This window comes from Silurus aristotelis (assembly GCF_946808225.1).
Source record: "Silurus aristotelis genome assembly, chromosome: 14".
NCBI classification, from domain to species: Eukaryota; Metazoa; Chordata; class Actinopteri; order Siluriformes; family Siluridae; genus Silurus; species Silurus aristotelis.
In genome coordinates this window covers 7118270-7146087 of record NC_139587.1, presented here as the reverse complement: position 1 = coordinate 7146087, position 27818 = coordinate 7118270, and the positions used below count along the sequence as shown (strand labels likewise).

Sequence of the window (27818 nt, the reverse complement as noted above, 5' to 3'; positions counted from 1 at the left end):
TGCATTGCAAATTATTTAAAAATGTTATTTGGCTATTCTTTGACTTTAAGAAACCTGATAGAGACGTTGCATTTGGATTTTTGAGATGCAGCTTCAGTCTGTGTTCATTGAAATGTTTAGACTTCAACTTCTGCTGCACCTACAGTACATGTACAGTACAGTACGTTCTGCAAACATTCAGCTGAAAAATGGTGACTGAGTAGACCATTCCATGAATGAAAACAATCCAGATGACTGATTGGCTTCTACAACCCCAATTCCAAATAATGGGACATTGTGTAAAATGTAAATAAAAACGCAATAATTTGCATATCTCATAAACGCATATTTAATTCACAAAATAACTTAAAAATTATATCAAATGTTTGATTTGAGTAAACATATCATTTTAAGGAAAAAAAGGAGGGAATTTTGAATTTGATGACTGTAACACGTCTCAAAAAATTTTGCACCTGGCAATGTTTTCCTCAGTGTACCATCATGTCTTCTCTCTGAATACATCTGGGATCTGAGGAGACCATTTGCTGATGTTTTAGGAGAGGAATGTTGTCCCATACTGTATGGGTCTAATACAGGTTTGTAGCTGCTCAACAGGTCTGGGTGTCCTTTATTGTATTTTTTGTTTCATGACAAACCAAAAGTTTTCAAATAATGCTTCTAGAGCTTGAATGTATGCTTCCGGGTCATTGTCTTGTTGTAAGGTGTAAAGTATGTGTTAAAGTATGAAATGGTAGCCGTGTTTGTTTAGTATTCCTTTCACCTGAAATGAGTCTCTAACTTTTCCTGCCTCAAAACAACCCCAAACCATTAAACTTCCACCTTCATGTTTAACTGTGGGGGAGTGGCAGTCTGCTTAAATATTCTTTGCTGGTCTCTGTCTTCAATAAGTTCCAATAGAGCCAAAAATTTTTTATTTTAACTCTGCCACCAAACTTTCTTTAAGTCTTTTATTGTCCAATTCTTGTGTGTTTTTTGCCTTTTACCTAGTTTGTTGCAAATATATAAAAAAAAGAACATGCATGTGAATATCCATAAAAGACTGTATATCATTTCTGTATAGGTAGAAACATACAGCAAAAATTAATTATACATTTGTTTTTTTATTTTGTGCATGTGTGTGTTTAATTCAGTCAAAATATTGTGATTTAAAAATCTAATCAAATTCTCTGTAATTATCAAATTTGGCTTAAACAGTAGTCGTCATGTTATTATTCGCTAACTGCCCGTAATTGCTTGAGTCGTAATCCTCATGTTGTAGTTAAGCAGTTTGCTGGTAGTTTTGTAACACACAACACCCCCTCACATGCAATTCCTATTACAGCCACTAATGCGGAGCAGGAGGCTTCTGGTTCCACTGGGATCCCAGCTGAGGTTTTTTTTTTGGTGAACATGCAGTGATCTGTTCCTTTTGTCTGACTTCCAGATGCTGAGGAACAACAGCCAAGAACCTGAGAAAAGCACCAGCAAAAAGTTGCACAAATAAACAGTGCTATGTGTCTGGGTCTGGGATCGTTTCAGTCTGATGAGCTGTGTTATTAATGGCCATTTCTCGTCACACAGTGCAGAACTAAACAGTTTAAAATAATTTTTCCACTTACGGTGCTCTCTGGGATCTTACAGATGAATTTTGCACGTGTGGGTTTGTGTGTGTTTATGTACGTGTCTTATGTGAGCATCTGGGAGACGATCATTGATACGAAGATTTGGAGAATGTACAAATTTTAAGATCTACATGGCTTTTCATGGAAAAAGTAGGGAATACTTGCAGAAAACCTTAGTAAGTGCTAGCTCAGTGTTTCAAGACCAAAGAAGGTTGTTAGTTCAAATCATAGGGCTGCTAAAGAATTCAGTTTCTGATGAGAACTGCTTTTTCTTTTATACTCAGCTTAATAAAAAGAAGGAATAGGACATTAGAATAGGACATTACATTAGCAGCTGCGCTACTGGGTTGTCCTCCATTGTATAACATCAGCTTGCGTCTTAATTCTCCATTTTATTGCCACACTAATGCCTTCGTTCAAATCCAGTGTACTTCCCTCACTATCCCTTGTGCTGACAGGAGACTTTTCCTTAAGGGAAAATCCCTTCTTTATTAGCCCTTATGCTAGCACACGACAGAGCTTTTAAGACAATGCCAGCTTAGATCAAACTTGTTCGCTTTGTGTTGACAGATAGAGTGGCCACACACTTCCTAATCTTTAGTTGTGTGAAACCAGTGCTCGAGAAGTCATATCTTGTTTCTCTTTGGGGTTGCCAGTGTTTTGATATTCTCAGTGTTTAATAGGCCATTTCATTCTGATATATGTAGCTCGTAGCATTAATTTTCAAATCCCCTCAGTGACTGCTAAATGTCCAGACCCCGAGGTAGCATTTCATGTCACTCCTTGAACAATGCTTTGTCGTTAGGGGAGATTTGGTGTAATTTACATTTGTGCCAAAACATTTTGTCCTGCCATTAGCATCACTTTTTTTTTTTTTTACTTGAGACGGACTGCTACATTCTTTCACATATAAAAGCTCAAATTGATCCTAACTGGGACCTTTCAAACAAGCGAGTTGAATATTTATTATATTTATTTAGTGTGAATAGAATATTTATTTTTCGCTGTACCTCTGTTGATTGTGTAAGCAATTCAGTATCCTGTCAATCAGTTATATATCACTTGGCATCACTGCATCATCTGTACCCTCGGAGAGAATGACAGATTGTATTTATTTTTTATTTTATTTTTAGAATTAATAATGATATGACTAAAATATTATAGACAAAAAAAATCTATTAAAGTGATATTGACATCAACTGTACTGAACAGAAAATAAGTGATTTTGCCTATTCCTAGCTCACAGTCACCTACAATTCAGTAGTATCACTGTGATTGACAGGGAAAGAGAGAACAAAATCTGCCTCACACACCTGGCCAGTTTTTGCTCTCTTGGCTCCTGACAACAGATTCTTTTGGCATTGTCTGGACTTGCAATCTCTACAAGCTACAATTACGCTTTATACTGTTTTGTTTGACTTTTCGTAAATTCATGAACCGCCTGGTCTTTAGAAATTCTTTTTTACTCTGCCATTTCCAGCTATGCCTATCTGCACTTCTAAGGAAATGTGTTCCTATTCAGATTCTATCAGTGTGTGTGTGTGTGTGTGTGTGTGTGTGTGTGTGTGTGTGTGTGTGTGTGTGTGTGTGTGTGATTATGGTGCATGCCAGGGTGTCTCTCCAACTCACACCACCTAATCTCATCTCAGTTTTTTAAACCCTGAACATACATTGTGAATGAATGTTTAACGACAAGCACTTGTTTGTTGGTTTGTTTATTCTTATTTTCATTGTGTTTACTTATAACTTGATTTAATTGATCATCAGCAGCTCTATAAAAGCCCAAGGTTAGACTGTGCAATGCTTGGAGAAATTGCAAAAATAAAAAATAAAATCATGCTGACTCTCATGTCAGACTATATGAGCATTAGTTAGCATGTTAAAACTGAAAGTTCATGACAGTACAAATAGAAAGATCTGAACAAGTATGCTTTTTTTGGAAGGGTTGCCAGAAGAAAACTCGTTCTCTGAAAAGAATGTGACAGCATGTTTTAGGTTTGCAAAGTTGCATCTGAACAAACTGCAAGACTTCTGGAATAATGTCTCCAACAAAGTGGAGATGTTTGGCCATAATGTACACCACGGTGGTGGAGGGGTGGTGATTTAAGCTTGTTTTGCAGCCACAGGACATGGTCACATTTTATTCATTGAGCTCCTCTGTTTTCCAAAATATTCTAGAGTCAAATTTGAGGCCATCTGTCTGACAAAATCAATGGCTAAAAAACAACAAAATAGCTGAAAAAGAACACAATCAAGGTGTTGCAGTGTTCCAGTCAAAGTCCAGACCCCCACTTGATTGAAATGCTGAGGCAGGACCTTAACAGAATAAACAAATTCCCACAAACTGCAATGTACTGAAGCAATGTTGTAGAGAAGAGTTCCAAAAGTCATATAGAACACGATTCCTTCTAGTTATTGCTGCTAAAGACGATTCTACAAGCTATTGAATCCTAACGTTTGCTATGGATTCTCCATTTTGGCATTATTTTTGTAAAAATAAATAATGGATTAGTGTAGCATGTCATGTGGTGGTGTTCATCTCTGGTTGTATATACCAAGTTCTAAGGCCTGGTGAGGACCAGATTATGTTTATTATGTCCTGATATGTAAAACTATAGAATTCATAGAAAGTGTACTTTCTTTTTTACATGACTCTTTCTAGATGCATTTCGGCAATGTCAGGAACTCATTTGTTTTTGTGTGTGTGTGTGTGTGTGTGTGTGTGTGTGTGTGTGTGTGTGTGTGTGTGTGTGTGTGTGTGTGTGTGTGTGTGTGTGTGTGTGTGTTTTGTGTATTAGGCAGCGACTGGGAGAAGTTTCGGGGAGGATTTTAGAGGCGGCCTGGACAACGGAATCCTGTTGTGCGAGTGAGTACACTTCTGTTCTCTCTCATGCACACACACACACACACACACACACACACACACACACACACACACACACACACTCGTTTGCACACACTCACTTACTCCATGTGAGCATGAGTTTTGGCACAATAGGAACATGCTGTTTTATTAGGAAATGATAAACACTTTTTGATGAATGGATTAATTAATAATTCATTGCATGTGAGAAGTCAAAGGTTTGAAATTGAAGTGACCTATAAGTGACTCATTTTAACATTTGAAGATGGTGATGAAAGGGAGATGGATGGGGTGTGAGGAAAAGTTCTTGGCACTCAAGTCTCCTCATCTGTATTTCATTTGTATAAAATATCCTGTATAATTTACTGATGCTTAGTGTGACATGACAAACAGTGACTGTCTGCATATTTCTACCAGAGACAGCACCTGTGTGTCTTAACATGCATGGAGCATATGGCATGTGTGTAATTTATATATACAGGAAAGAGATCCAAGAAGTAATAGTTTTGGAATATTTTTTTTTCTGCATATTTAAGTAGAAGAAAATGCCAGCAATGGATAAGAGGAAAATATTTAGAGTATTTAAAAATAATGAAATGCATGTAGAGACATTGCAGCATATCAATAGAATGCTAGGATGTGCTACTTTAAATGTGTAATGCAAGGTTTACACAGAATAATGTTGGTGCCACAGACAAAACAACCCATATTCAAGAATTGTTTTGGCTGTGGTGCATGAAGTATATAGAAAATCTATAGCAGGTCTCTCAAGATATTCCAACCAACCCATGAAAACTATGGGGCTGGCTTTTTGCACAGGGACACCATCATGATGTAGCAGATTTGGGTTTTCTAGTGATGGGCAAATTTATTGATACCAAATCCAAAGACATATAGTTGTATACCTTCATATTTGTGGTAACAGTTTGCTAAAGAACCACATTAGTATGGAAAAGACAGATACTTCTTACACACAAACACACACACAAAATGACGATTCATAAAACTGCCTCTAGCAAAGACAAGACAGCCAGAGGTATTCTTATCTATGTGTGTGAAACATTTCTATTGACTTGAGTATTGCTGTAGCTGAGTAATGCAATGTTTACACCTAACTTCTATCTCTGAAATATCTTATCAGCATGATCTTTAGATTTTCAGTCTGCCCATCCATTAATTTAAAGAGCACAACACAAAACAATGCATAATAATAACAGAAAAATGATTGTTTTATGGCAATTGGCAGACACCATTATTCAGATGTGCTTTATATTGACCAGAAGTAAATATGGAATAGTAAACTTACAGACAGTCACGTTCATATTCTAAATTGCACTACTTTTAATGCGAAATCACAATTCTGTATACAATATTTATTTCGTTCTAGGTTCGGTACATACTTCATGTCTGTATATTTGTTTGAACAGTCATTTTCACTTTTACATTCTAAATTGCAGTGCTCAAGGCCACTTTCTATATACAGTATTTATGTAATTTATTAAAGTGTATTTAAAAACTGTGTACGCATTTCGTTTCTGTGTATACTGTATGTTTGCACCTGACACCAAGACAAATTCCTATTACTGTAAACTGCTCATTGCTGAACCCTTTGCTGTACCTGGCAATAAAACTTTTTTGTCCCGATTAACTGTTTTCGTTCAGAATCCTGTTTGAAAGAAAGCACATCAGTCTAAATCCTTTTATAACCCCATTACATTAACCCTGATCCCTGAGCTACATGTATTTGACATCTAACCCAAACCCTATTCCCCAGTGTTTCTGCTTTCTTTTTATTTTCCCTCTGAAACAAAAACATAATAAAAAACTTACCTGTCTTCATGTGGAGCAGTTAATTGTTCTTAATATGTAAAATGTATCAGGTTTTCTTATCATTATGGGATCATATCATCCTTATTAATGGACAGAGTACCTCAAGAAACTTTTGCACACACACACACACACACACACACACACACACACACACACACACACACACACACACACACACACACACACACACACACACACAAAAACTGCATAAAAGCTATTATACGGCTATCTATCCGACAGCATATAGAAAAATGATTCTGTCACCTGGTGGTTTGAGTTAAGTGCTCTGAATAGTGTGTGTGTGTGTGTGTGTGTGTGTGTGTGTGTGTGTGTGTGTGTGTGTGTGTGTGTGTGTGTGTGTGTGTGTGTGTGTGTGTGTGTGTGTGTGTGTGTGTGTGTGTGTGTGTGTTATCTGATCTAAATAATATCACCTTTATGGAAGGGACAAAGGGAATTCCAAGAATGAAGTCACATTTCCTTTACAAACATGAACACATGAGCACAGTCTCTCTGTCTCACACCACACACACACACACACACACACACACACACACACACACACACACACACACACACACACACACACACACACACATACATACACATTGTTGGATTCTGGAAATTTTCCAAGAATATATTTTCATGTAATCGCTGTAAGCTACATGATGATCTGTGACTTTGCAAGTGTAATGTAACTGTGCTGGTGCCTTCTTGTGTATGGAGATGTTCGGACATTATACAGGTGCGTCCCTAAATATTATTCAGGCTTCAGTCTCAGACATGAAAACAAAGAACTCAGACGTATACACACACAAACACAGGTGCATCCTTAAATGTTATTCAGACAATCATTCAAGCTATATTGCACAAGCACATTCCTCTTCTCTGTTAAAATGGTGCGTAGTTGTTAATTACGTACGGTAATGTGCCATTATTTTCACAGCTTGAACGCTGTTGAAGTGTTGTGGCCTTAGGCTTTAGGTACCGGGTCACCTTTTATGAACATAAAACATAAGAGTTTGACATTAGCAGTCAAAATTACTCAAGAGAATGCAATCTCATTCTTTCTCTCCTTTTCTCTCTCTCTCTCTCTTTTTTTTTTCTCTTTTCTCTTTCCCCATTACTTCCTAGGTTACTCAGTTCGATTAAGCCAGGTCTTGTGAAGAAGATCAACAGGTTACCTACTCCTCTAGCTGGACAAGTGAGTGTTCCTTTTTTTTTTTTTTTTTTTTTAACAAAGCATCAGTTCCGTTTTTAGCGTTTATTTTCTCCATATACACTATATGGACAAAAAGGGGTGGACACCTGATGATAAGATTCTTTGACTTACAATGTACAATCTGTGTGCTTTTTGAACATCCATTCCACATTTAGTTACCATTTGGTGTTATTATAACATCTGCTCTTCTGAGATGTTCGAGTGTGCTTGTGGAGATTTATGTTCATTCAGCTACAAGGTTGTTAGTAAAGTGAGAGGTGATGTAGGGTGAGGAGTCCTGGGAAACTGTTAATGTTCCAATTTATTCAAAAGTTGAGGTCAGAGCTCTATAGCATCGCCACTCAAAATCTTCCTCTACAACCCATGTAAACTATCCATTTTCATGGAGATGGGTTTGTGCACAGAGACATTGTCTTGCTAAAACAACGGGTCTCTTAGTTTAAGCGAAGGCAAAGACACCCAGATGCCCCAATACTTTTCTATGAGTGAGGGTTAGAGAATCTGTGCTAATGCAAACAATATCTATGCTTTTTTCTGTGTATACATATATGGAAGTTGGCATATCCTGCTGTCATTTGGATGCGTACTCTGATATTAATGCTGTCTATTAATACTGACTGAAAAAACTTGAGTTTTGTCTCAAATCAGCAGTTATTAATAAGTACTACTACTTTTCCTGGTATGGGTTGTGATCAATTTAAATAAAATCCCCTCCTTTCTTTAAAAACCTCTTATGCCAGTCTTTTGAATGTAAGAGCAGAGTTTTCAATTTGCAGCAAAGCTCTTGACAATAGTCACAATGATGGCAAAAATTTTCACAGAGCTTGTCAATCGGTTTATCAGTGTTGTACATGAAAATGTACATTGTACAGTGTAACACGGAAACCAGACCGACAGGGATGTTTTATTCTGATTTGGTATTTAGCGTATTGAATGTAGATTTTATTTCTTCAGCTCTAGGTGAAGTATGGAGGTGAATGTACTGTACTGTAGGTCATGCTGGCATTGCTGCTGCTTCTGCACATACATACAAAGTCAAGTATAAATCTGCCTTTTTAAACTTAAAGTAACTTGAAGAGTTATGGTTATACGCATTTTTTTTATACGATCCTATTTAGCATCTATATTACACACACATAAGATTCCCCATTTATTAAATTTTTTTCAGATTAGGATTTACATTACTGAAATTGATTAATTTAAGATGGGATTTTTCTTTTTTTGTTTTTTTTTTAATTGCTAAAATTTTGATTATACACTGATCAGGCATACCTTTATGGCCATCAATCAGGTATTACATTATGACCACCTGCCTAAAATTGTGTTGGTCCCCCTTTTTCTGCCAAAACAGTCCTGACCCATCGAGAATTAACTGCATTAATTTCTTTTGCAATTTAAGCTACAGTGGCCTTCGCTCCCCACAGGCTTTAATGAGTCTTGGCCACCCATGGCTCTGTCGCTGGTTCACCACTTATCCTATCTTAGACCACTTTTGATAGATACTGAGCACAGGTACACCCCACAAGAGCTGCAGTTTTGGCTCTGACTCTGTCCTCTAGCCAACTTGCTCAAATCCTTACGCTTGCCCATTTTTCCTGCGTCTAACACATCAACTTCATCAACAAAATGTTCACTTGCTGCCTAATAAGCCCCACCCCTTAACAGGTGCCCTGATAAAGATATAATCAGTGTTATTTCCTTAACGGTCAACAGAATGAGTGTATTTTGAATAAAATATTTTTTTTTGTAGGTACCTTTTGACATTACAAGTTTTACATTGATTCTCTTTTCCTACCTGTGTAGAACAGAACAAAATACTGATTTATTTTCTATTATTATGTTACTGACCATCCTAAAAAAGCATTTCACTGCAGGTTGTGTGGTTGTGTATGTGACCAATAAAAATATCATTTGAACAATTGTGGTTATAAAATGCGTAAATATGTACATTTGAATAGTGCTGTCAAATCTTGCACATTTAAAAAAAGAAACATATCTGAATCTTTGATGGAATCAGCAAGACTGTTGAAGTCCTTCTTTTCCTCTACTGTCTCTTTCTCTTGCTCTCTTTCTCTCCCTCATTGTGAAATATCTTATATCAAAGGAAAGGAAGAAGGAGAGCATGAATGAGGCTAGAGCTTGTTCTCATCTCTAGTTTCAATCGCCTGTTGCAGTCTCATTTTTGTTGTCAGATTTTTGTCTTCACATATGTTTTCCATCATTCGGTTTGCTCTTTCCTTCTCTAAGGATCTGTTACCCGTTTTTTTCCTCTCCTTCCTCGCTTTCCTCAGTTTTCATTCTTCACCCCTACTCTTTTTCTCTTTGGCTGGAGATAAAAGCTCACAAGGACTATTTAGCAGACCTTTCGCTTGTGTTAGGTTTATAATAGTATAATACTGTGCATACTGTAGAATGTAATATAATGCTACTGTAGAAACTTCAGAGTTCACTAAACACCCAGTGGAATTCTGTTTGACATTTGGCAATGGAAATTCTAGTGTTTAGAAAGATAAGATGTGATGCCTATGTGAATATAAAATGATTATAGATATTTTTCTACTTCTAAGTGTCAGAATCAAATGCAAATAGAGCTGAGCAGGTAACAGTAAAAGGCTTCATTAAAATGGCTCAATAATAGTATTTTATCTTAAAACCAGAGCCTTGAAATACATTCACACACGCAACAAATTCATTATGGCAAGTTGTGCATCACTGTACTATGAAGTATCCAGCATGCATAACAACTTAGTGGGTGCATCAGTGGGTGATGCAGCTGGTATTCAACAAATCAGGACATGGATCACAGGTTCTCTTTGGTCTTCACCACTATTGTTACTGCAAAAGTCTTTGATGCAGGTATCAGTTGCACAAATCAGGAGATGGATCTTCTGCTTTCTTAATTTGTATTGGTCTTTGGATCATGGGTACTTTACTCTCTTCACTTTCACTGTTTTTTTGGATCAGTTACTCTACTCTTCATTTCCATTGTCTTTTAGATCACGGGGTACTATACTGTCTTTACCCCTATTCATATTTGGATTATGGGTACACAACGTTCTTTACTTACACTTCTAATAGGATCATGGGTATTCTATATTGTCTTTCCTACAATTAGTAGTCAGATTACGTGTTCTCTATTGTCTTCGATCTCGTCGCTGTTCGCTGCATCGCGTTAAAGTTTTCTCACCTTTGTTGTTGTTCCTCTTTTTGTATATTTCTCCAAATCTTCGCAATACATTAGATTTGTACAACAATGTACAGCACTACAGCTTTGTCAACTCAACATGGTGGTTTTTCAGGGTTGAATGGCTTTCTCACAGAGTGTGATCACTATGTTCACGTCCCAAATACAGCACATAGAGTGGAAAATGTACCAGGGTTTGATTTAAACCTATTAAACACTACACATGTTCTTGGAGTTGCAATTTTGCTTTGTTCTTTAATTCTACACCACTGGAGTTTTAATTACAACTGTGATATGAAGTCTGAAAGATCTCACCAATGTTAAAGAGATCTGGTTATTTATCCTCACTCCAGAAATAAGCCTTGCCACATGTTCTGGCTTTGAACATTCACACAATCTTCACAAAAAGGGTGACGCAAGGGAGAAGGAACTGTAAGCTTCTCCAGTAGAGGGCAAACATTTTTTTAACTGCTTCTTTAAGGGGGGAATAAAAAATACACATTATTGGCAAAAATTTTTCGTTCACTGCCAGTGGTGGGATTTTGTTTTACACATAATTGTCAAATATATTATGGAACATGTATGCACGTTTTTGATGTAATGCAGGGTGTGTGCGCGCGCGCGCGTGTGTGCGTGTGTGTGTGTGTGTGTGTGTGTGTGTGTGTGTGTGTGTGTGTGTGTGTGTGTAGCCCTCTGCTGGATGTTTATTTATATAATAAAGAAATCCACCCAGGTTGGCAGACCTGATCAAAAGAAAAGTTTAAACAGGTTACAAATCATTTTTATTGCATTATTGCTGACAGAGCATAAAAAATTGAGGAACAAAGTTTTAAATGAACAAATCAAAGATGACTTTATAACTATTAGTGATTTTTGACATGTTCTGGTAGTCTGATCATTGCAAATTTTAAATGATGAATATTCCCTATTTATGTGTAGCATTTTTTTTTTTATTTTTTATTTTTTTTTTTTTTTCCGGAATCAGGGAACAAATCCGGTCAACATTTATAACGAGATATGCTGATGCCAAGGTGATGCAGGAGATAATTTTTCTCCTTCACAGTTTCATGGTTTGATCCTGAGATATGCTGGTTGCTTTCGAGTTTTGCTGATGTCCACAGGGACTATAAGCCGCTACTTTTTTCCTATGCTTTGAACCCCTGGGTTTTTCCTGGTTTTACAAACTTCAAGCCAAAAAACTGAGCCACATAACATTTAAAAAAAAAAACGCACCTCACCTGTGTTCTGAGCTGCACGGCATCGGGAGAAAAGATTTTTTTTTAAACACACGACGATGCCAAAAGATAAACTCCCGAGAAAAAAAAAGTTGTGAAAGAAGGGAGAAGGACAGTGAACAATGACTTTCTTGGTCGGCTACTGTTTAGATACAAGCCGTTGTAACGTGTTGAGTCTGGATGAAGGGAGAGCTCGCTAACTCCAGTTGCAACAGAAATCATATAGGCACAGACAGGTTTCCAAAACTCGTGCTTTTTTATTTTTCTTGGCAACAGCGTTAAGGGTTAGTCAAAGAAACTTAGAAATCAGCATCAGAAAATAATAAGGACATAATCCTCATCTTGAACACACGCAATAATACTGGAAGAATGCAGTGGCACGCTATTCCCAATATACCGCTATGCTCCTAAAGGAAGCGCAACATTTTTCACCCGTTACACCGTGTGTAACGTGTCTTTTGTTAAAGCCTGTGTAAAGTACATTAGTGTAGACGGCTTATAGACAGGTGCGGCTTATTTATGTTAAAAATAAAAATATTTGTAAAATTCAGTGGGTGCGGCTTATATATGGGTGCGCTTTATAGTCCGGAAATTACGGTAATCAGGAATGTTTTTTTGATACTGAGAAGCTGCATCAAATCAAAATCTTATCTAGAGCTGATTTAGTTATTTTATTTGGTCTAGTTCTATTTCTGAATGCATTACTTATGACATAAAAATCGAAATGGAAATGAAGGATTTGAAGAATGAGGGCGCTAATGATGCTCCAGCTGCTCCTACTTTGTGGATTATATAACTGCAACTGCCAAATAATGCATGTAATTTATGATCAGTTGAGTTGATGTGTTCACTGTGATAGCAGTCTGAACATTGCTGCCTAAACTGCCCAAAATGGCAAAAGTTGAAGCTTATAATTGAACTAATATTTAATCACTGGTCAGGAAATGTGCAAGAATAAAACATATAGCTGAAGTTAGTAGGGGAGAGCTTATCTTTAATTGTTTAAGCCATGAGGGTAAACGTCTGGCCTTTTTTCATTTTTTTATTTTATAGTCAATGATGTTGCGTTCAGTATTGATGGTTTTAAACAGTCAATGAGTAACCAGACATGCATAGAATTTTGCAAGATTTTAATCATTAACTTGATTCGTCATTTGCTTACAAGAAGACTTGGGTACTATTCTCATGTCTAGCTTTTCCTGAAGGTTTGTTTTTTTTCTCCTGAATTTAAATGTTATTTTAGTTTCATGTTTGCCATATTGTGTTTGGACCAATATGGAGGAGGTCTCAAAAATGATTTCACACCAAAACTGCTATCAAATATAAAAATGTAAACACTATATTGCCAAATTTTTGTATAAGCCTGGTCATACTACGTGCTTTTTGAGCATTGCATTTCAAGTTCAGTTCCAATTAGCTTTTATAATTCACTCCACTTTTTATGCCATTAAAGTCAGGTACTGATATAGGTGAGTTAAGGAGGCCTGGGGTGCAGTCAGTGTTTTAATTAATCCCAAAGGTGTTCAGTAAAGGTTGGGATCAGAGCTCTGTGGCACCCCACTCAAGATCTTCCTCTGCAAACCATGTAAACCATATTTTCATGGAGTTCACTTAATGCACAGGGGCATTACCATGTTGGAACATGTTTGGGTTTTCAAGTTCTAATGAATGTAAATATAAAGTTTTTATTATACCGCATACAAAGAATTTTTGTCTCTTTTGGAATGAACACCCTGGAACTTAGTTTGGGATGTTATATTTAATACTTTTGGCTTATTTCATAATGGTGATGGTGATGACGATTGTGAATCTATCTCAGCTTTTCTTTTAGTCTGCTTTTATCTAACTCCTCCAATTCCTTTTAAGAAAGCACTCAAATTACTGTCATGGGTGGGGGTGAAATCCCAGACATCTCTGCTCTGGACTGTTCTTTGGTTTTGCTTTCGAGTGAATGAGCACAAGTGAGCGTTAAAAGAAGGGGGGGAAGGTATGTGCTTTTCATTTTACCTCACTGTGAATGAGAGTAAAGTGCACTGAAGAGCAAAGTGCACTGGAAAGGACAAGTAGAGGTTGAGGGACAGGCAACAGTTCAGAAAGAAAAAAAGAGCACGAGAGAAATTGAGAGTGCAGATGAAGGAGGGACAACTGCAAATAACAGGCTGAATGTTGAAGATTGTTGGCTGCAGTAAAAGTGTTTTGCAGGAAGTTTGGTTTGGCTGCGTGGCTTTATCCTCCCTCTGGTCCAGCCATCTTATCTTTCCCCTGTTTACTAATCAGCACTGCTGCCCCTCCTAGGGCTTTTTACAGGCGTGGATAATTACACACACACACACACACACACACACACACACACACACACACACACACACACACACAGACACACACACACACACACACAGACACACACACACACTACAATACATACAGTACACACTACCATAACACCACATTATCTCATTACACACTGAGACCTGAGATCTCTAAGATCAGTTTCTCACTTCTCTTTAGCTATTGGAGAAAAAATAAATCTCATGTTTTGAAAACTTAATAGTGGTGTGGTGCTGTGACAGGATTACCCATAATCCTCTCTGAGCTGTATTTTTGGGCCGGTTTGTAAACAAGTGGACAAATGAAGAAGGTTTAGCGATGATCTCTGTACTTACCCAGTACTTACTAGCAGAGACATATTTTCACTTTCAGCAACTTTTCCTAGGAGACCAAATCACTGTAAATATATTATATCAAGTGTCAATGGATCAAATGCTTATTATTAAGTAGGAGAGACATTAGCAGAAGGTAGTATTGCGTGTGCGCACGTAAATCAATCCCCTTTCTTCTTTTGACTAAAGAATCCATTAGATGTTCAGTAGATTTTCAGGTTAATCTCGTCCCGCTAACAGAGCGAGAATATCAGAGCTTTATGCAAAAAAGAGAGAGATATTCTATGAGGCAGTTTGACAGTTGTGTCTGTTTTGACCGTTTTAATTCTGATAGCTGCAGTTCACTATTTAGTAAAATAAGCACTTAACATCTGCCCGAGATAATATCACCGAATCGCTTAGCCTTTTGATCAGTATCATTAAAGAAACATCCACTCGCTGTGATCTTTGGATTAAAATGGCAAGTGAAGAATTTGCATGTGTAATCTGGTAAACTTGTAGCTGTTGCGATTTACCACGGATTACTGCATTAAATTCCTCACATGCAAAAATAAAGGAAGAAAAAGATATCAAAATGGGTTATTTTTTTTGTGCTCTATTTGATCTCAATGGCAAGTTCAGATCTTAGAGTAACTGCAAATTTTGCATGAGTTGACATGCATTAAAAATCATTATAGAAATGGATCTAATATTAAAAATAGTGGATGAAGTATGCAAACCATGTATTTGAGTTAAAGTACACTAGGTAAAATGTTACCAAAGTAAAAGTAAACCGCTTAGATAATTAACTTTAAGACTCCAATCTATTACTTGAATGAGGTTAAGTAGTTAAACACTGATTGATATCTATTAAATAAGGCCAGGAGTGTTATGGCAATTTAGAGTCCATCATTTATTACTTTTAAAATGTTATGCTTGTTATTGAAATGATGCTGAACTGTAAGCTACAGTAAGTAAATACCATCAAGTGCCAATCAAAACAATTTCAAAATGGTGCCCTCTACACTGATTGGTGGCTTGCTGCGTGCTTGACCAGTTATGTATTTATTCTCTCTAATAAAAAGGAATGACTGATCTTGCAAAATGTAGTTGAGAAAAAAACATTATAAATTTGACTTCAAAATGTAGTGGTCAAAGTGAAAGTCTCCCCAAATGGAAATACTTGAGTAAAGTACAGATATGTGAAAAAGTTACTTATGTATAGTAACAAATTACATTTACTTTGTTACTGTGCACTACTGAAAATCACATTTATCACAGTGATGTACAATAATTTAAAGGATTTTAAGAAATTTGGGGGAATTTTTAGGTAACTATCATAATGTAGTTTTCTAATGACAAAAAAACCCCAAACGGTTTATGCAAATATAATACTTGCCCTTCGGCTGTTTGGATGAACAACAATTTGCACAGGTTTTACTACCAACTTTTGATAAAATGTGTAAATATAAAGCTATAATTAGAAAGCTGAATCCAATCTGTTTCCAGAAGGTTAGAATTTGAGAATTCTTCGTTGTTTTCATGAATAAGGCGTGTGAATGTGAAGTTAGCAGTGAGGGGGATCCTCCTGAACATTTGCTCTTATTCGATCAGTTTTTCAACAAGACCATGAAAATACACAGTTGCCTTCTGCTGATCTGTTGCACTTTTATACATTTTCAGGTGTTAATAGCCTTAGTTGTCCCGTGGCTGATTGGCATTTGGGCCGCAGGAGGTCATGCTGGGTGGGGTTCCTTCTCTTGGGAAACTGTAACACAACTCTCACAAATGAACAGGAAGAAGGCCTGGGTCCTGTCCAGTGGGGTGAATGTGTGTGTGTGTGTGTGTGTGTCTCTCTCTCTCTCTCTCTCTCTCTCTCTGACAAACACCCTCCTGTCATTCCACAACGGTGTGATAACAATCGCAAAGGGAAAGGAAATTGTGCCACCCTTCCAGATTGTGGAGAGAAGGAGTGTGGGGGTGCGGGAGGAAGAGAAAAGAAGAGTCCAGGGCTTTTCAGAGGAGCTGGGAACCAGAGAGGAGCAAAAGAAAGTAGTGGAGGAAACAAGGCTCAGGTTGCGCACTGGAACAAAAGGCACCTGGTGTGTGTGTGTGTGTGTGTGTGTGTGTGTGTGTGTGTGTGTGTGTGTGTGTGTGTGTGTGTGTGAGAACTGGAGAGAGCGAGAGCGAGAGTAAGCGAAAGGCACATTTAGAGCACCTGAGAGGCATGTTAAGTAGTAGTCTAGATAGAATTGCCTAAAAAATGAGGAGGAGGGCAAAAGGAGGTGCATGAGCTCAGCATCTGAACAACTGGGAGGAGAGAGAAAGCACGAGAGAGAGAGAGAGAGAAAGAGAGAGAGAGAGAGAGGTGGTGTTATGCAGTCACGTTGCTTCGTATCTCAATCTTCACATCTCATTTTCTGAAAGTGAGAGCCTGCGTATGAGTGTCTCAACATTTACTTTTTGAGCACGGCTTGTATTTGATCCACACATTGTCTCTGCGTGTGTGGGTGTGTTTGTGTGTGTAGGACAACTTGGCACTCTTTCTGAAAGGCTGCGAGGAGTTGGGATTGAAAGGCTCTCAGCTGTTTGACCCTGGAGATCTTCAGGACACACGCAGCACCCGGTAAGCCCACTTTGCCATGTTTGTCCACCTGCTCAGGTGGTCTCCGACTCATGAGTCTTTATTTATCATGGACTTACTGAGATATTTAAAGAGTTAAAGACAGTATTTAGTGAAAAAAATCTAATGCAACCACTTTATTAAACCAAATGCCTTCTATCAGGTATGCCAGGTATTCTCTCACCCGAAATCTGTTTCAAGAAAAAGAATCCATTAAAAAAATATAATAATAATGACACAGTGTTGAACAGAGCTACTGTAGGACCTGTAAACATGAAAAAAAACAAAATGTACCATGTAGCAGAAGGTTGCAGCATTAGGAGCTGTATTGTTGTGGTTGCAGTGTGGGGAGTAAAACAAAGTGGTGAGTGCTGTTATAGGAAAATAATCTTCAACATGTTGGTATGAGGCTTGAAATTTTCCAATAACATTTTCCAATAACAGCATTTTTTCCTTTTATATTGAAACTGTGTCTAAAATGTAGTCAATATAAAAAATTTTTCACTTATTACAGGAGCCAACTTGATTCTATTTTTATCCATTTATAGTTACATTTATTGTTGTAACATGTTAGTTCCAGGTTGGTTACCACATCGATTATTACACCTATTAAGGGATTCTTCCTAATTAACTCGACTAAATAGAGTTTATGGAATCCGTGTGCTTCGATTCGAACATCCCATTCCACATTTAGTACCCATTTGCTGGTAAAATAAATTCCACTCTTCGTTTTTGCAGTGTGCTTGTGGTGATCTGTGCTACAAACACAAAAGTCAGGTACTGATGTAGGTAAGAATTCCTGAGGTACAGTTAGTGTTCCAAAGGGTTGAGGTCGGAGCTCTAGAGCAGGCCACTCAAGATCTTTCACTCCATCTCAAGTAAAGGATATCTTCATGGAGCTGGCTTTGTGCACAGGGGCATTGTCATGCTGGAACAGGTTTGGGTCTCCTAGCTCAAAGACATCCTATATAAATCTGTGCCTTTGTGATATTAATTCAGGGAAGAAGAAAAAGTCAGGTGGCTCAATCCAGTGTCCATACAGTATATTCAAGCCACTGCTTTATTTCTGACTCTGACACTGGAGACTCATCCCTAAAAGAGGTTACATAAACATCCTTAATCTCTAACAGTTTTATAAATTATATATATATTTTTTTCTCTCTTACAAGTAATCTTTGATTATCTATTAAATACACTCCCCAAGTTTCTACAGATTTGGCTTAATCCACATCGTAACACCTTAGCAATTACATCGTTTCAGAGTGTAAGTGTTCAACTTTTTAAATAGCAATTGCCAACAGTGATTGACAAATTTTTATGCTTTTATGCTTTCACAGACTGCTATGTCATGTTATTCAGCTATCTGGTGCTGTATAGGTAAATTGACTTTGAAGTTTAGAATGAACCCTGTCATATCCTACAACCGCACAAAATTTCATGTAGCATGGAAACTGTACACATTTATATATAAAGATTTGTAAATGCAGTATAAACATTCGAAATTTGTGAATTAGGTGAGGGTTGTGCTTCAGAAAATAAAAAACTTCACCCAGATTTTGCAATTTTATTCTTGCATGTACACTATATTGGCAAAAGTATTTAGATACCATATTAGGTTCTTTTCCAAACTGTTTCCACAGTTGAAGACTGTATAGATTATCTTTGGATTTGGATGTAGCATCAAAATTTCCGTTCACTTGAACAAGTAGACCTAAAGCATGACAGTGCCCCTGTGCACAAATGGTTAACATGGATCAGAGTGGAAGATGAATTGGAATGTTGACTGTACCCCAGGTGTCCCCGACTCTACATCAGCACCTGACTTACTAACGCTTTTGTGTCTGAATGAGCACAAATCTGTTCAAGCACACTACAAAATATAGTGCAACACCTTCTCAGAAGAGTGGAGGTTATTATAACAGCAAATGAGGACTAAATGTGAAATGAGATGTTTAAAAAAACAAATATCAATCTTATGGTCAAGTGTCCATATTGCTTTCAGCTACAGTACTTGTTAGCTGTGGTGTTTGTTAGTTGTGGTGTTTATCTGCAGTACTTATTAGCTGTGGGTTGTTGTTAGCTGCAGTACAGTACTTGTTAGTTGTTGTGTTTGTTAGCTGCAGTAAAGTACGTATTAGTTGTGGCGTTTGTTAGCTGCAGTACTTGTTAGTTTTTGTGTTTGTTAACTGCAGTACTTGTTAGTTGTTGTGTTTGTTAGCTGCAGTACTTGTTAGTTGTTGTGTTTGTTAACTGCAGTACTTGTTAGTTGTTGTGTTTGTTAACTGCAGTACTTGTTAGTTGTTGTGTTTGTTAACTGCAGTACTTGTTAGTTGTTGTTTGTTAACTGCAGTACTTGTTAGTTGTTGTTTGTTAACTGCAGTACTTGTTAGTTGTTGTTTGTTAACTGCAGTACTTGTTAGTTGTTGTTTGTTAACTGCAGTACTTGTCAGTTGTTGAGTTTGTTAGCTGCAATACCTGATAGCTCTTGTGTTTATTAGTTGCAGTTTTTGCTAACTGTGGTGTTTGTTAGCCACAGTATTTAGCTGATTGAGGTTTTAGGTAAAGGGAATTTCACCACTATTCTACCAGGTGTTGTTTTGTGACAAATTGATAACTACTTCACCTTCCTGAATGATGTGGTCAATGTTGAAGGCACCTACATTTTGTCATCTTATTGTCATTTTATTTGTTTTGTTTATATGCCCTTTTATCCACTAAGACTTTTTTCTCCCAATAAATGTCACCTTACAGACTGACATTAACGCATCCGCTACATCCTCTGAGTGTGTGTGCTCTGATTTCCGCTTCCTTCATTTCCTTTATATTTCTACACCATTTGTATCCATGTGTGTGGGTCTGTGTGTAAAAAAGAGTGCACTCCAAAATAGGTAGTGCAGTATAGTGTCAAATGTCCTGGTAAAAAAAAAAAAAAGTAAAAATAGATTAAATATATTTGTGTGTTGAAAAAGTATAGGTAAAGAAAGATCTTTCTATCTTTCTATCTTTCTATCTTTCTATCTTTCTATCTTTCTTTCTTTCTTTCTTTCTTTCTTTCTTTCTTCTCTCTCTTCTCTTTCTTCTCTTTCTTTTGTTTATTTAAAAATGTATTTACTTGTTTTTAAGTGAAGGGTACAGTGTGTGTATGCCTGCATGTGCATGTCTGGGTCTGCTTGGGTACCGTAGGAATAGAGAGGGAGAAGAGAGATAGAAAAAGAGAGAGAATATGCATTTTTTTATCCATTGTTCAAGTCAAGTCAAGTTTATTTGTATAGCGCTTTTCACAACAGACATTGTCTCAAAGCAGCTTTACAGAAAACAACAGTGAAGGTGAATGGTGTGCGTTTGTCCCTGATGAGCAAGCCGTGGCGACAGTGGCAAGGAAAAACTCCCTTGGATGATATGAGGAAGAAACCTTGAGAGGAACCAGACTCAAAGGGGAACCCATCCTCATATGGGTGACATCAAGAGTTTGGTCATAAATCTTTCAACAATACAGAACAATTTGTGATCATCATAGATCCAGCATCAGCTTCTCCATGCCAGGGCCTTTAAACACTCGGCATCTACTTCTCCATGATCATCCATAGGTCCATAATCTTCACGAGGTGGGACGTGACTGGAGCTGGCCAAACCTCAGGATGCCTCGGGATGGGGAGAGAAAGAGAAGCAGTGGAGAGGAATTAGCGTAGCTGCTGTTCATGATATTAACAGCACAAGTTGATAATGTGCATGTAATCATATATTCTGGAGCACAAGGTTGTGATGTGATGTGTGTGATGTGTGTTATGTGTAGGCTTTGCTAAAAAGATATGTTTTTAATCTACACTTAAACTGGGAGAGTGTATCTGAACCCCGAACACTGTCAGGAAGACTATTCCAGAGTTTAGGAGCTAAATGTGAAAATGCTCTACCGCCTTTAGTGTACTTTGCTATTCTAGGAACTACTAGAAGCCCAGAGTTTTGAGATCTCAGGGAGCGTGACGGATTGTAGCGTGTTAAAAGACTGGATAGATACATGGGAGCCAAACCATTTAGTGCTTTATAAGTGAGTAGCAGTAGTTTAAAGTCTATTCGAAACTTAATAGGAAGCCAATGTAGGGACGATAAGATTGGGGTTATATGATCGTGTTTTCTTGACCTAGTAAGAACTCTTGCTGCCGCATTCTGAACTAACTGAAGCTTGTTTATTAATGATGCAGGACATCCACCTAGTAATGCATTACAGTAGTCTATTCTAGAGGTCATAAACGCATGGACGAGCTTCTCTGCATCAGATATAGATAAGATATTTCTTAGCTTAGAAATATTTCTAAGGTGAAAGAAGGCTGTTTTTGTAACTTGAGTGATGTGATTTTTAAAAGATAAGTTGCTGTCTAAAATAACTCCCAGGTCTTTTACCGTTGAACTAGTAGTTACAGAACAACCGTCTAAATGCAGGCTGAGATGCTGGAGCTTCTGTGTACTATTTTTTGGGCCGATGAGCAAAATCTCCGTTTTATCAGAATTTAATAGCAGAAAGTTATGGGTCATCCAATCTCTTATTTCTTTAACACACTCAGTTATGCGAGCTAATTGAGCTGTATCGCCTGGTTTGGATGAAATATATAGCTGGGTATCATCAGCATAACAATGGAAGCTAATTCCATGCCTTCTAATAATATTTCCTAATGGAAGCATGTATATTGTGAAAAGCAGGGGTCCTAGAACTGACCCTTGTGGCACGCCATAATTTACTAGCATTATCCTGGATAGCTCTCCATTTAAATCTACGAAATGGTAACGATTGGACAGGTAGGATTTAAACCAGCTTAATGCCTGTCCCTGAATACCGATGTAATTCTGTAAGCGATCGAGGAGAAGATCATGATCTATAGTGTCGAACGCAGCACTAAGATCTAGTAAAACTAATAGGGAGATGTAGCCTTGGTCTGAAGCTAAAAACAGGTCATTAGTGATTTTAACTAGAGCAGTTTCTGTGCTATGATGGGGCCTAAAACCTGACTGAAACTCTTCAAAGATATTGTTCTCTTGCAAGTGGTTACATAACTGGGCAGCGACAATCTTTTCTAAAATCTTAGACATAAATGGGAGATTTGAAATTGGTCTGTAATTCGATAGCGTGTTTGGATCCAGATTAGGTTTTTTAATGAGGGGCTTAATAACTGCTAACTTGAGGGATTTAGGGACGTGACCTAACGATAGTGAGGAGTTAATAATATTGAAAAGAGGCTCACCAGCTGTATATAACACTTCCTTCAGTAGTTTAGTGGGAATTGGATCTAACTGACATGTTGTTGATTTAGCTTTCATAATAGCATCATACAGCTCTTCCTGTCCTATACATGTAAAACAGTGTAGTTGTGGGGTTGTAAGTACGATTGTGTCGGGAGATGCTGTCAGAGGTTGAACTGACACAATTGTTTTTCTAATGTTATCTATTTTTTCAGTGAAGAAATTCATAAAGTCTTCACTACTAAACTGTGATGGAACACATTTTTCAGATCCCTGATTTGTTGTTAATTTAGCGACTGTACTGAAAAGGAACCTGGGATTGTTTTTGTTATTTTCTATGAGTTTGCTCAGGTGTTTAGCTCTAGCAGCTTTTAGCGCCTGTCTGTAGCTAAGCATACTGTCTTTATACGCAATTCTAAATACCTCCAATTTAGTTTTCCTCCATTTTCTTTCCAGATTACATGTTGTTCTCTTTAGGGCATGCGTATGACTATTATACCAAGGTGCAGGTGCTTGTTCTCGAACCTTTTTTAACCGGATGGGGGCAACAGTGTCTATAGTGCTAGTGAGGATAAGGTCTATGTTGTTCGCCATCTCATCAAGATGATCAGCAGTTATGGGTTTAATGTGAAACTGAGATAAATCAGGCAGGTTATTTATGAATCTGTCCTTAGTGGTTGGAATAATAGTCCTACCAAGTCGATACCGTGGTGAAACACGGTTAATCTGCTCTACCGGTAGTGTGAACAGTATGAGGTAATGGTCTGTGATGTCATCATTCTGAGGTAAAATATCTATATCAGTGACGTCTGCTCCGTGGGATATTATTAAGTCTAGTGTGTGGTTGTTCAGCTTATTTTTTTTTTTTATTCTCTCAAAAGATGATGTGTAATTCTATGCGACAGAGTTAATAGGTTTTTAGCATTATGTAGTTATAAAAATCATAATTTCAGTCGTTGCTACTTATAAAGTTCAGAGAGTGATTATAGTCATGATTATAGTTGTCATAGTGACAATGCATTGTCCTGTGACAGACATGCAGTAAGTCATGAAGGGGCGTATGCTATGAGTTTCATGGAAATACAGTTAGAACAAGGAAAGAAGGGAAGATTTAGCTCCTTACGGGACTGGTTTGTTCACTCTAAAAAGGCCAAGGTGAAAAGATAGAGTTTCAGGGCTTTATTTGTTTCTCCACAAATCTGAATATGTGCGTTTCTGTGCATGTTGTGTGTTGAAACACAAGAATGCTTCTCGCACTTTAGCACAATTGTTTAATAGAACGCACGGACATAGTGCACACAGGCAGTCACATCTGGTTCTCACTGAAAATGAATAACAAGCGCTCAACAAGCACGATGAAGGTCTTTTAGCCATCAAGTATGAAGGAATATTCCACTAGGAAAATGTTATGCTTTACAAGATGATGAAATAGAGGGCAGAAAAGAAAATGGGTTTAAAACACTAGTGAAATTCTTCCACAAATTTGATTTTGCTTGAAATTTCTTTTTTTGCCCAGTTTCAAACCAAGAGCACATTTACACATAATGTACTCATCTAACACTATTTTCCTAGCTTGGTAATTAACAGCTAACATAAACTATGTCATAAACTATAAAAGATATCTCAACTATATATGCATCAATTACTGTAATGCTTTGCTTGTTGGGGTTTTGAAATCTACATTAAACAAATCACAGGTTGTCCAAAATTCAGCTGCTAGGATTCTGACTAAGACTGAGCATATTTTTCCAGTTTTAGAGTCACTGCTTTTGCTCCCTGTCAGATTCCGGATTGATTTAAAAATTGTAATACTGACCTTAAAGGCCTTACAGTGTATAGCACTTCATTATTTGACACAGATTTTAACTGTTTACACTCCAAGGCATGATCTCTGTTCCTCTGATTACGTTCTTTTGGTTGTTCCTCACACCTGTTTACGTTTTATGGGTGATCGTTTTTTTTCCTCATATGCAAAGTTGCGGAATTCACTTCTCATTGAGATTTGACAGGCCGAGTCTTAGTGAGTTTTAAAAGCAGATTTACAAACACATTTTCAGCTTTTATGTAATCTTTTATTTTGTGAAGTTTATTTATTTTCTTTTTTTATATTTATTTTTACCTTCTATGCTTAAAAAGTGCCTTGAGATTTGAGACTTTTAAAAGTGCTATATAAAATATAGATTTTGTATTTTATTTTGTTATTATTATTGGATATATTTAAGTCATTGTGCAGATTTACTGTCCTCTGAAAATAACTCTTCATACAGCCATTATTGTCTAAATAGCTGGCAAAAAAATGTGAGTACACCCTAAGTGATAACTGTACGTCATTTAACCATGCAAAGCCACATGTCCTATTCATCATGTTCATGTTTTCGTCTGCTTGACAGAACTATACAAATTTGTGCATCTTGTGTTAGAGCAGTTAACATTTGTTTCTTTGAGTAAAATTCTTTCATACTGACCACTGGATGTTTAACATGGCACCTCATGGCAAAGACTCTCTGAGGATTTCAGAATTAGAATTGTTGCTCTAAACAAAGATGGTCTAGGCTATAAGAAGATCGGTAACATCCTGAAACTAAGTTACAGTGCAGTGGCCAGGGTCATACAGATGTTTTTCAAGAGGGATTTCCCTCAGAACAGGCCTCGCAAGGTTTTATCATACTTGAGTCCTCATGCTGTGCGTCAAGTGCAGAAGTTGGCTTTAAAAAACAGGCACGAGTGCTGTCAGCATTGCTTTAGAGGCTGCAATGCTCAGACCATATGTCAGACACTGCAACAAGTCGTTCCAGAAGGAAGCCTCTTCCTAAAAGTGCTAGATAACAATGGTGCTCATACAAAATATTGACACTTTGGACACAGTTTTGACATGGTGACTTAGGGTTTACTCAATTTTGTTGCCAGCAATTTTTATAATAATATCTGTATGTTAAGTTATTTCCAAAGGACAGTAAATATATACTGCTATACAAGCTATGACTACTGTAAAATATATCCAAGTTTAATTTCTATAGTATTGTCCCTTGAGAAGATATAATAGAATGATTGCTGAAATGTGAGGGGTGTACTTACTTTTGTTAGATACTGTATATTGTTTGCTTACGACATTTTGTAGTCAGTTAATCAACATTCATATTTTCTATTTATCTTCGTGTAGCATAAAGTGCACTCAATGCCATGTGCTTATGCTAGTTAGCTAGCTAGGTACATGCAGACCTAGGTACAGCCACTGAGACATTGATCATACAATACAATAACTTTTTCTTGTCATGAATTTCTATATAAGCAATGTCTCTTCATTCAGATAGCAGTCTGTGCTGTGTTATTGCAGCACAGGTTGCAGGATGAGAGAAACAGCCCTGAAGCCCTATTCGTATTATGTATTTTTTTCCCTCTACGTCATTGCAAAGTCTTGAAAGAAAAACAAAATTCTGGTGTCAATGATTGAATCCGCTGACATGCTGTACCGTCTTTTATGAAGTTCTTTTTTCTTTAACCAAGAATCCCTTATAAAGTTTTTACCTGTTCTGGCATGCACTTGTCGTTTTCATCCCTATTGCCTTGTGTCTCCTATCTTTTCCTCAGCATCAGTCTTTCCACTGAAATGCTTGTTAGTGCTCTGAGTAAAGTGAGCACAGAGTGAAACTATGCAGCCTGGCAGCGTGATGATGGAAACAGAGAAAAGTTTTTTTTCAGGTGATAGATAGATAGATAGATAGATAGATAGATAGATAGATAGATAGATAGATAGATAGATAGATAGATAGATAGATAGATAGATAGATAGATAGATAGATAGATAGATAGATAGAATTAATAGTTATCTGTGCGATCTAATACTCTATGGAATTTGTTCGAGGGGTCACTGCTGTTGTGCTTTAGGATATAAAATCTACTACTTCAACAGCACAAGGAGGTCATACATGTGCAGATGAAAGAAAAAAACGTCAGGGATGCCAGGTCTGTGTTTTTTCTCACAGGATAATATATCAGTGTTTTGAGTTTGCGAACCAACTAAATAGTGAATCAATGGTTATGATTTTGGACTTCTATTTGCAAGCTTGTGAGTTAAAATCTTAAGCCGTTGACCATGGCTAATAACCCTTATCTTCTCAGCTTAGTAAATGAGACCATTGTAGGTTGCCCTAGATAACGGCATCTGCTAAGTGCCATAAATGTAACTGGATAAGGTGCAGGAATTGAAAATGCATAGTTTAGCGTATATATGACCTGTGTTTGAGTAAATGTAGTGAGTTACAGTGACATTGTGTGCTAGTGCAGCACATGTAACTTTAGTTCTGTGAGATGCTTTTCAGCTCACTGTTATTAGGAAGAGTGGTTATTAGAGTCATAGATTTCTTTTCAGTTCAACCTGTCTGTTCATTCACCTGTGACTTCTTTCATTAGGGCATTTTCCGGACATAGCAGTGCTCCTTACCGAATGCTTTGGATTGATTGATTAGTTCCAAATTCTATAGCTTCCATCAGTTTAAAAAAAAAATACTCACTCCAGTATGAGTATGGCTTATGATATGCCTGACTGAGCAGGTATATAGTGGCTATTGGGTTTTTTTGGTAGTTGATAGTAATAATTATTAAAAGTAATAATAGTAATTTTTTTTTAGTAGTCACAAGTGTCAGATTTTTCCAGTTATGGGACAGTACTAAGAAAAGACTCCACATTTACTGTTTACTTTTACATTTAAATCTGTTACTCATTTGCTCCTTTCTCCTGGTCCGCTCTGGGTGCTACTTCTTTTTATTGTAAATGAATTAGGAACCTGAAAATCTAAAAGACGAGTCATTCTTGTTTACCCCAAGGATTTTATTAATTGGTTCTCAGATATTTCCTAAGTAGCTGTGTATCCTGAATTTCTGCACAGACATCTCCTGTTTGGCTCTTTGTTCTAAGGGTGACATTTGAATTTGTCTTGATTCAAACATAGCTTGAATTAATTTCTGTTATTCTTTTGGGGTTTTTATGTCATAACTTTTATGGGAAAAATACAATAAGATTTTTTCCATGGTTAGTATTAAAAAAAAAAAAAGCAGTGAAAATTCACTCCATTATTCCAGTTCATCAGTAGTATAATTAAATATATCAGCTAGATTGTGCCAATAAATATCACTGAATATATTTTTAATTGATGCAGACAATCATAACATATTTGTGATTGGAACAATGAAAAGTAGTACCGAGCATTGCTTTGAGATAATAATCAGTATAAATTAGGTTTATTCAGAAGGGGCATAAATCTCGAGGGCTATTGGCGGAAAATTAATGTTTCAATGTTGCAAAATAAAAGAATGTTTTCTCTTATTTATGCTGTGCATTTCACACCTAGGCATTTAGTGGTGTCCTGCCTGTATCAATCCACCTCTTAATACC

The 27818-nt window shown here is 37.1% G+C and overlaps 1 protein-coding gene across 12 annotated transcripts in view; it reads left to right on the top strand.

Moving 5' to 3' along the window:
• Positions 1-27818, top strand: part of limch1b (LIM and calponin homology domains 1b) — a 107633-nt gene that overhangs the window by 39167 nt on the left and 40648 nt on the right. For 9 of the 12 annotated variants that reach the window (XM_083561476.1, XM_083561472.1, XM_083561474.1 and 6 more), the window contains exons 2-4: positions 4400-4467; positions 7426-7495; positions 17100-17197. In XM_083561476.1, coding sequence (XP_083417602.1) covers positions 4400-4467; positions 7426-7495; positions 17100-17197 — 236 coding nt within the window. Of the gene's footprint in view, positions 1-4399; positions 4468-7425; positions 7496-16917; positions 16998-17099; positions 17198-27818 lie in introns of those variants that run through there. The other 3 variants (XM_083561468.1, XM_083561467.1, XM_083561466.1) reach the window with 1 other exon arrangement.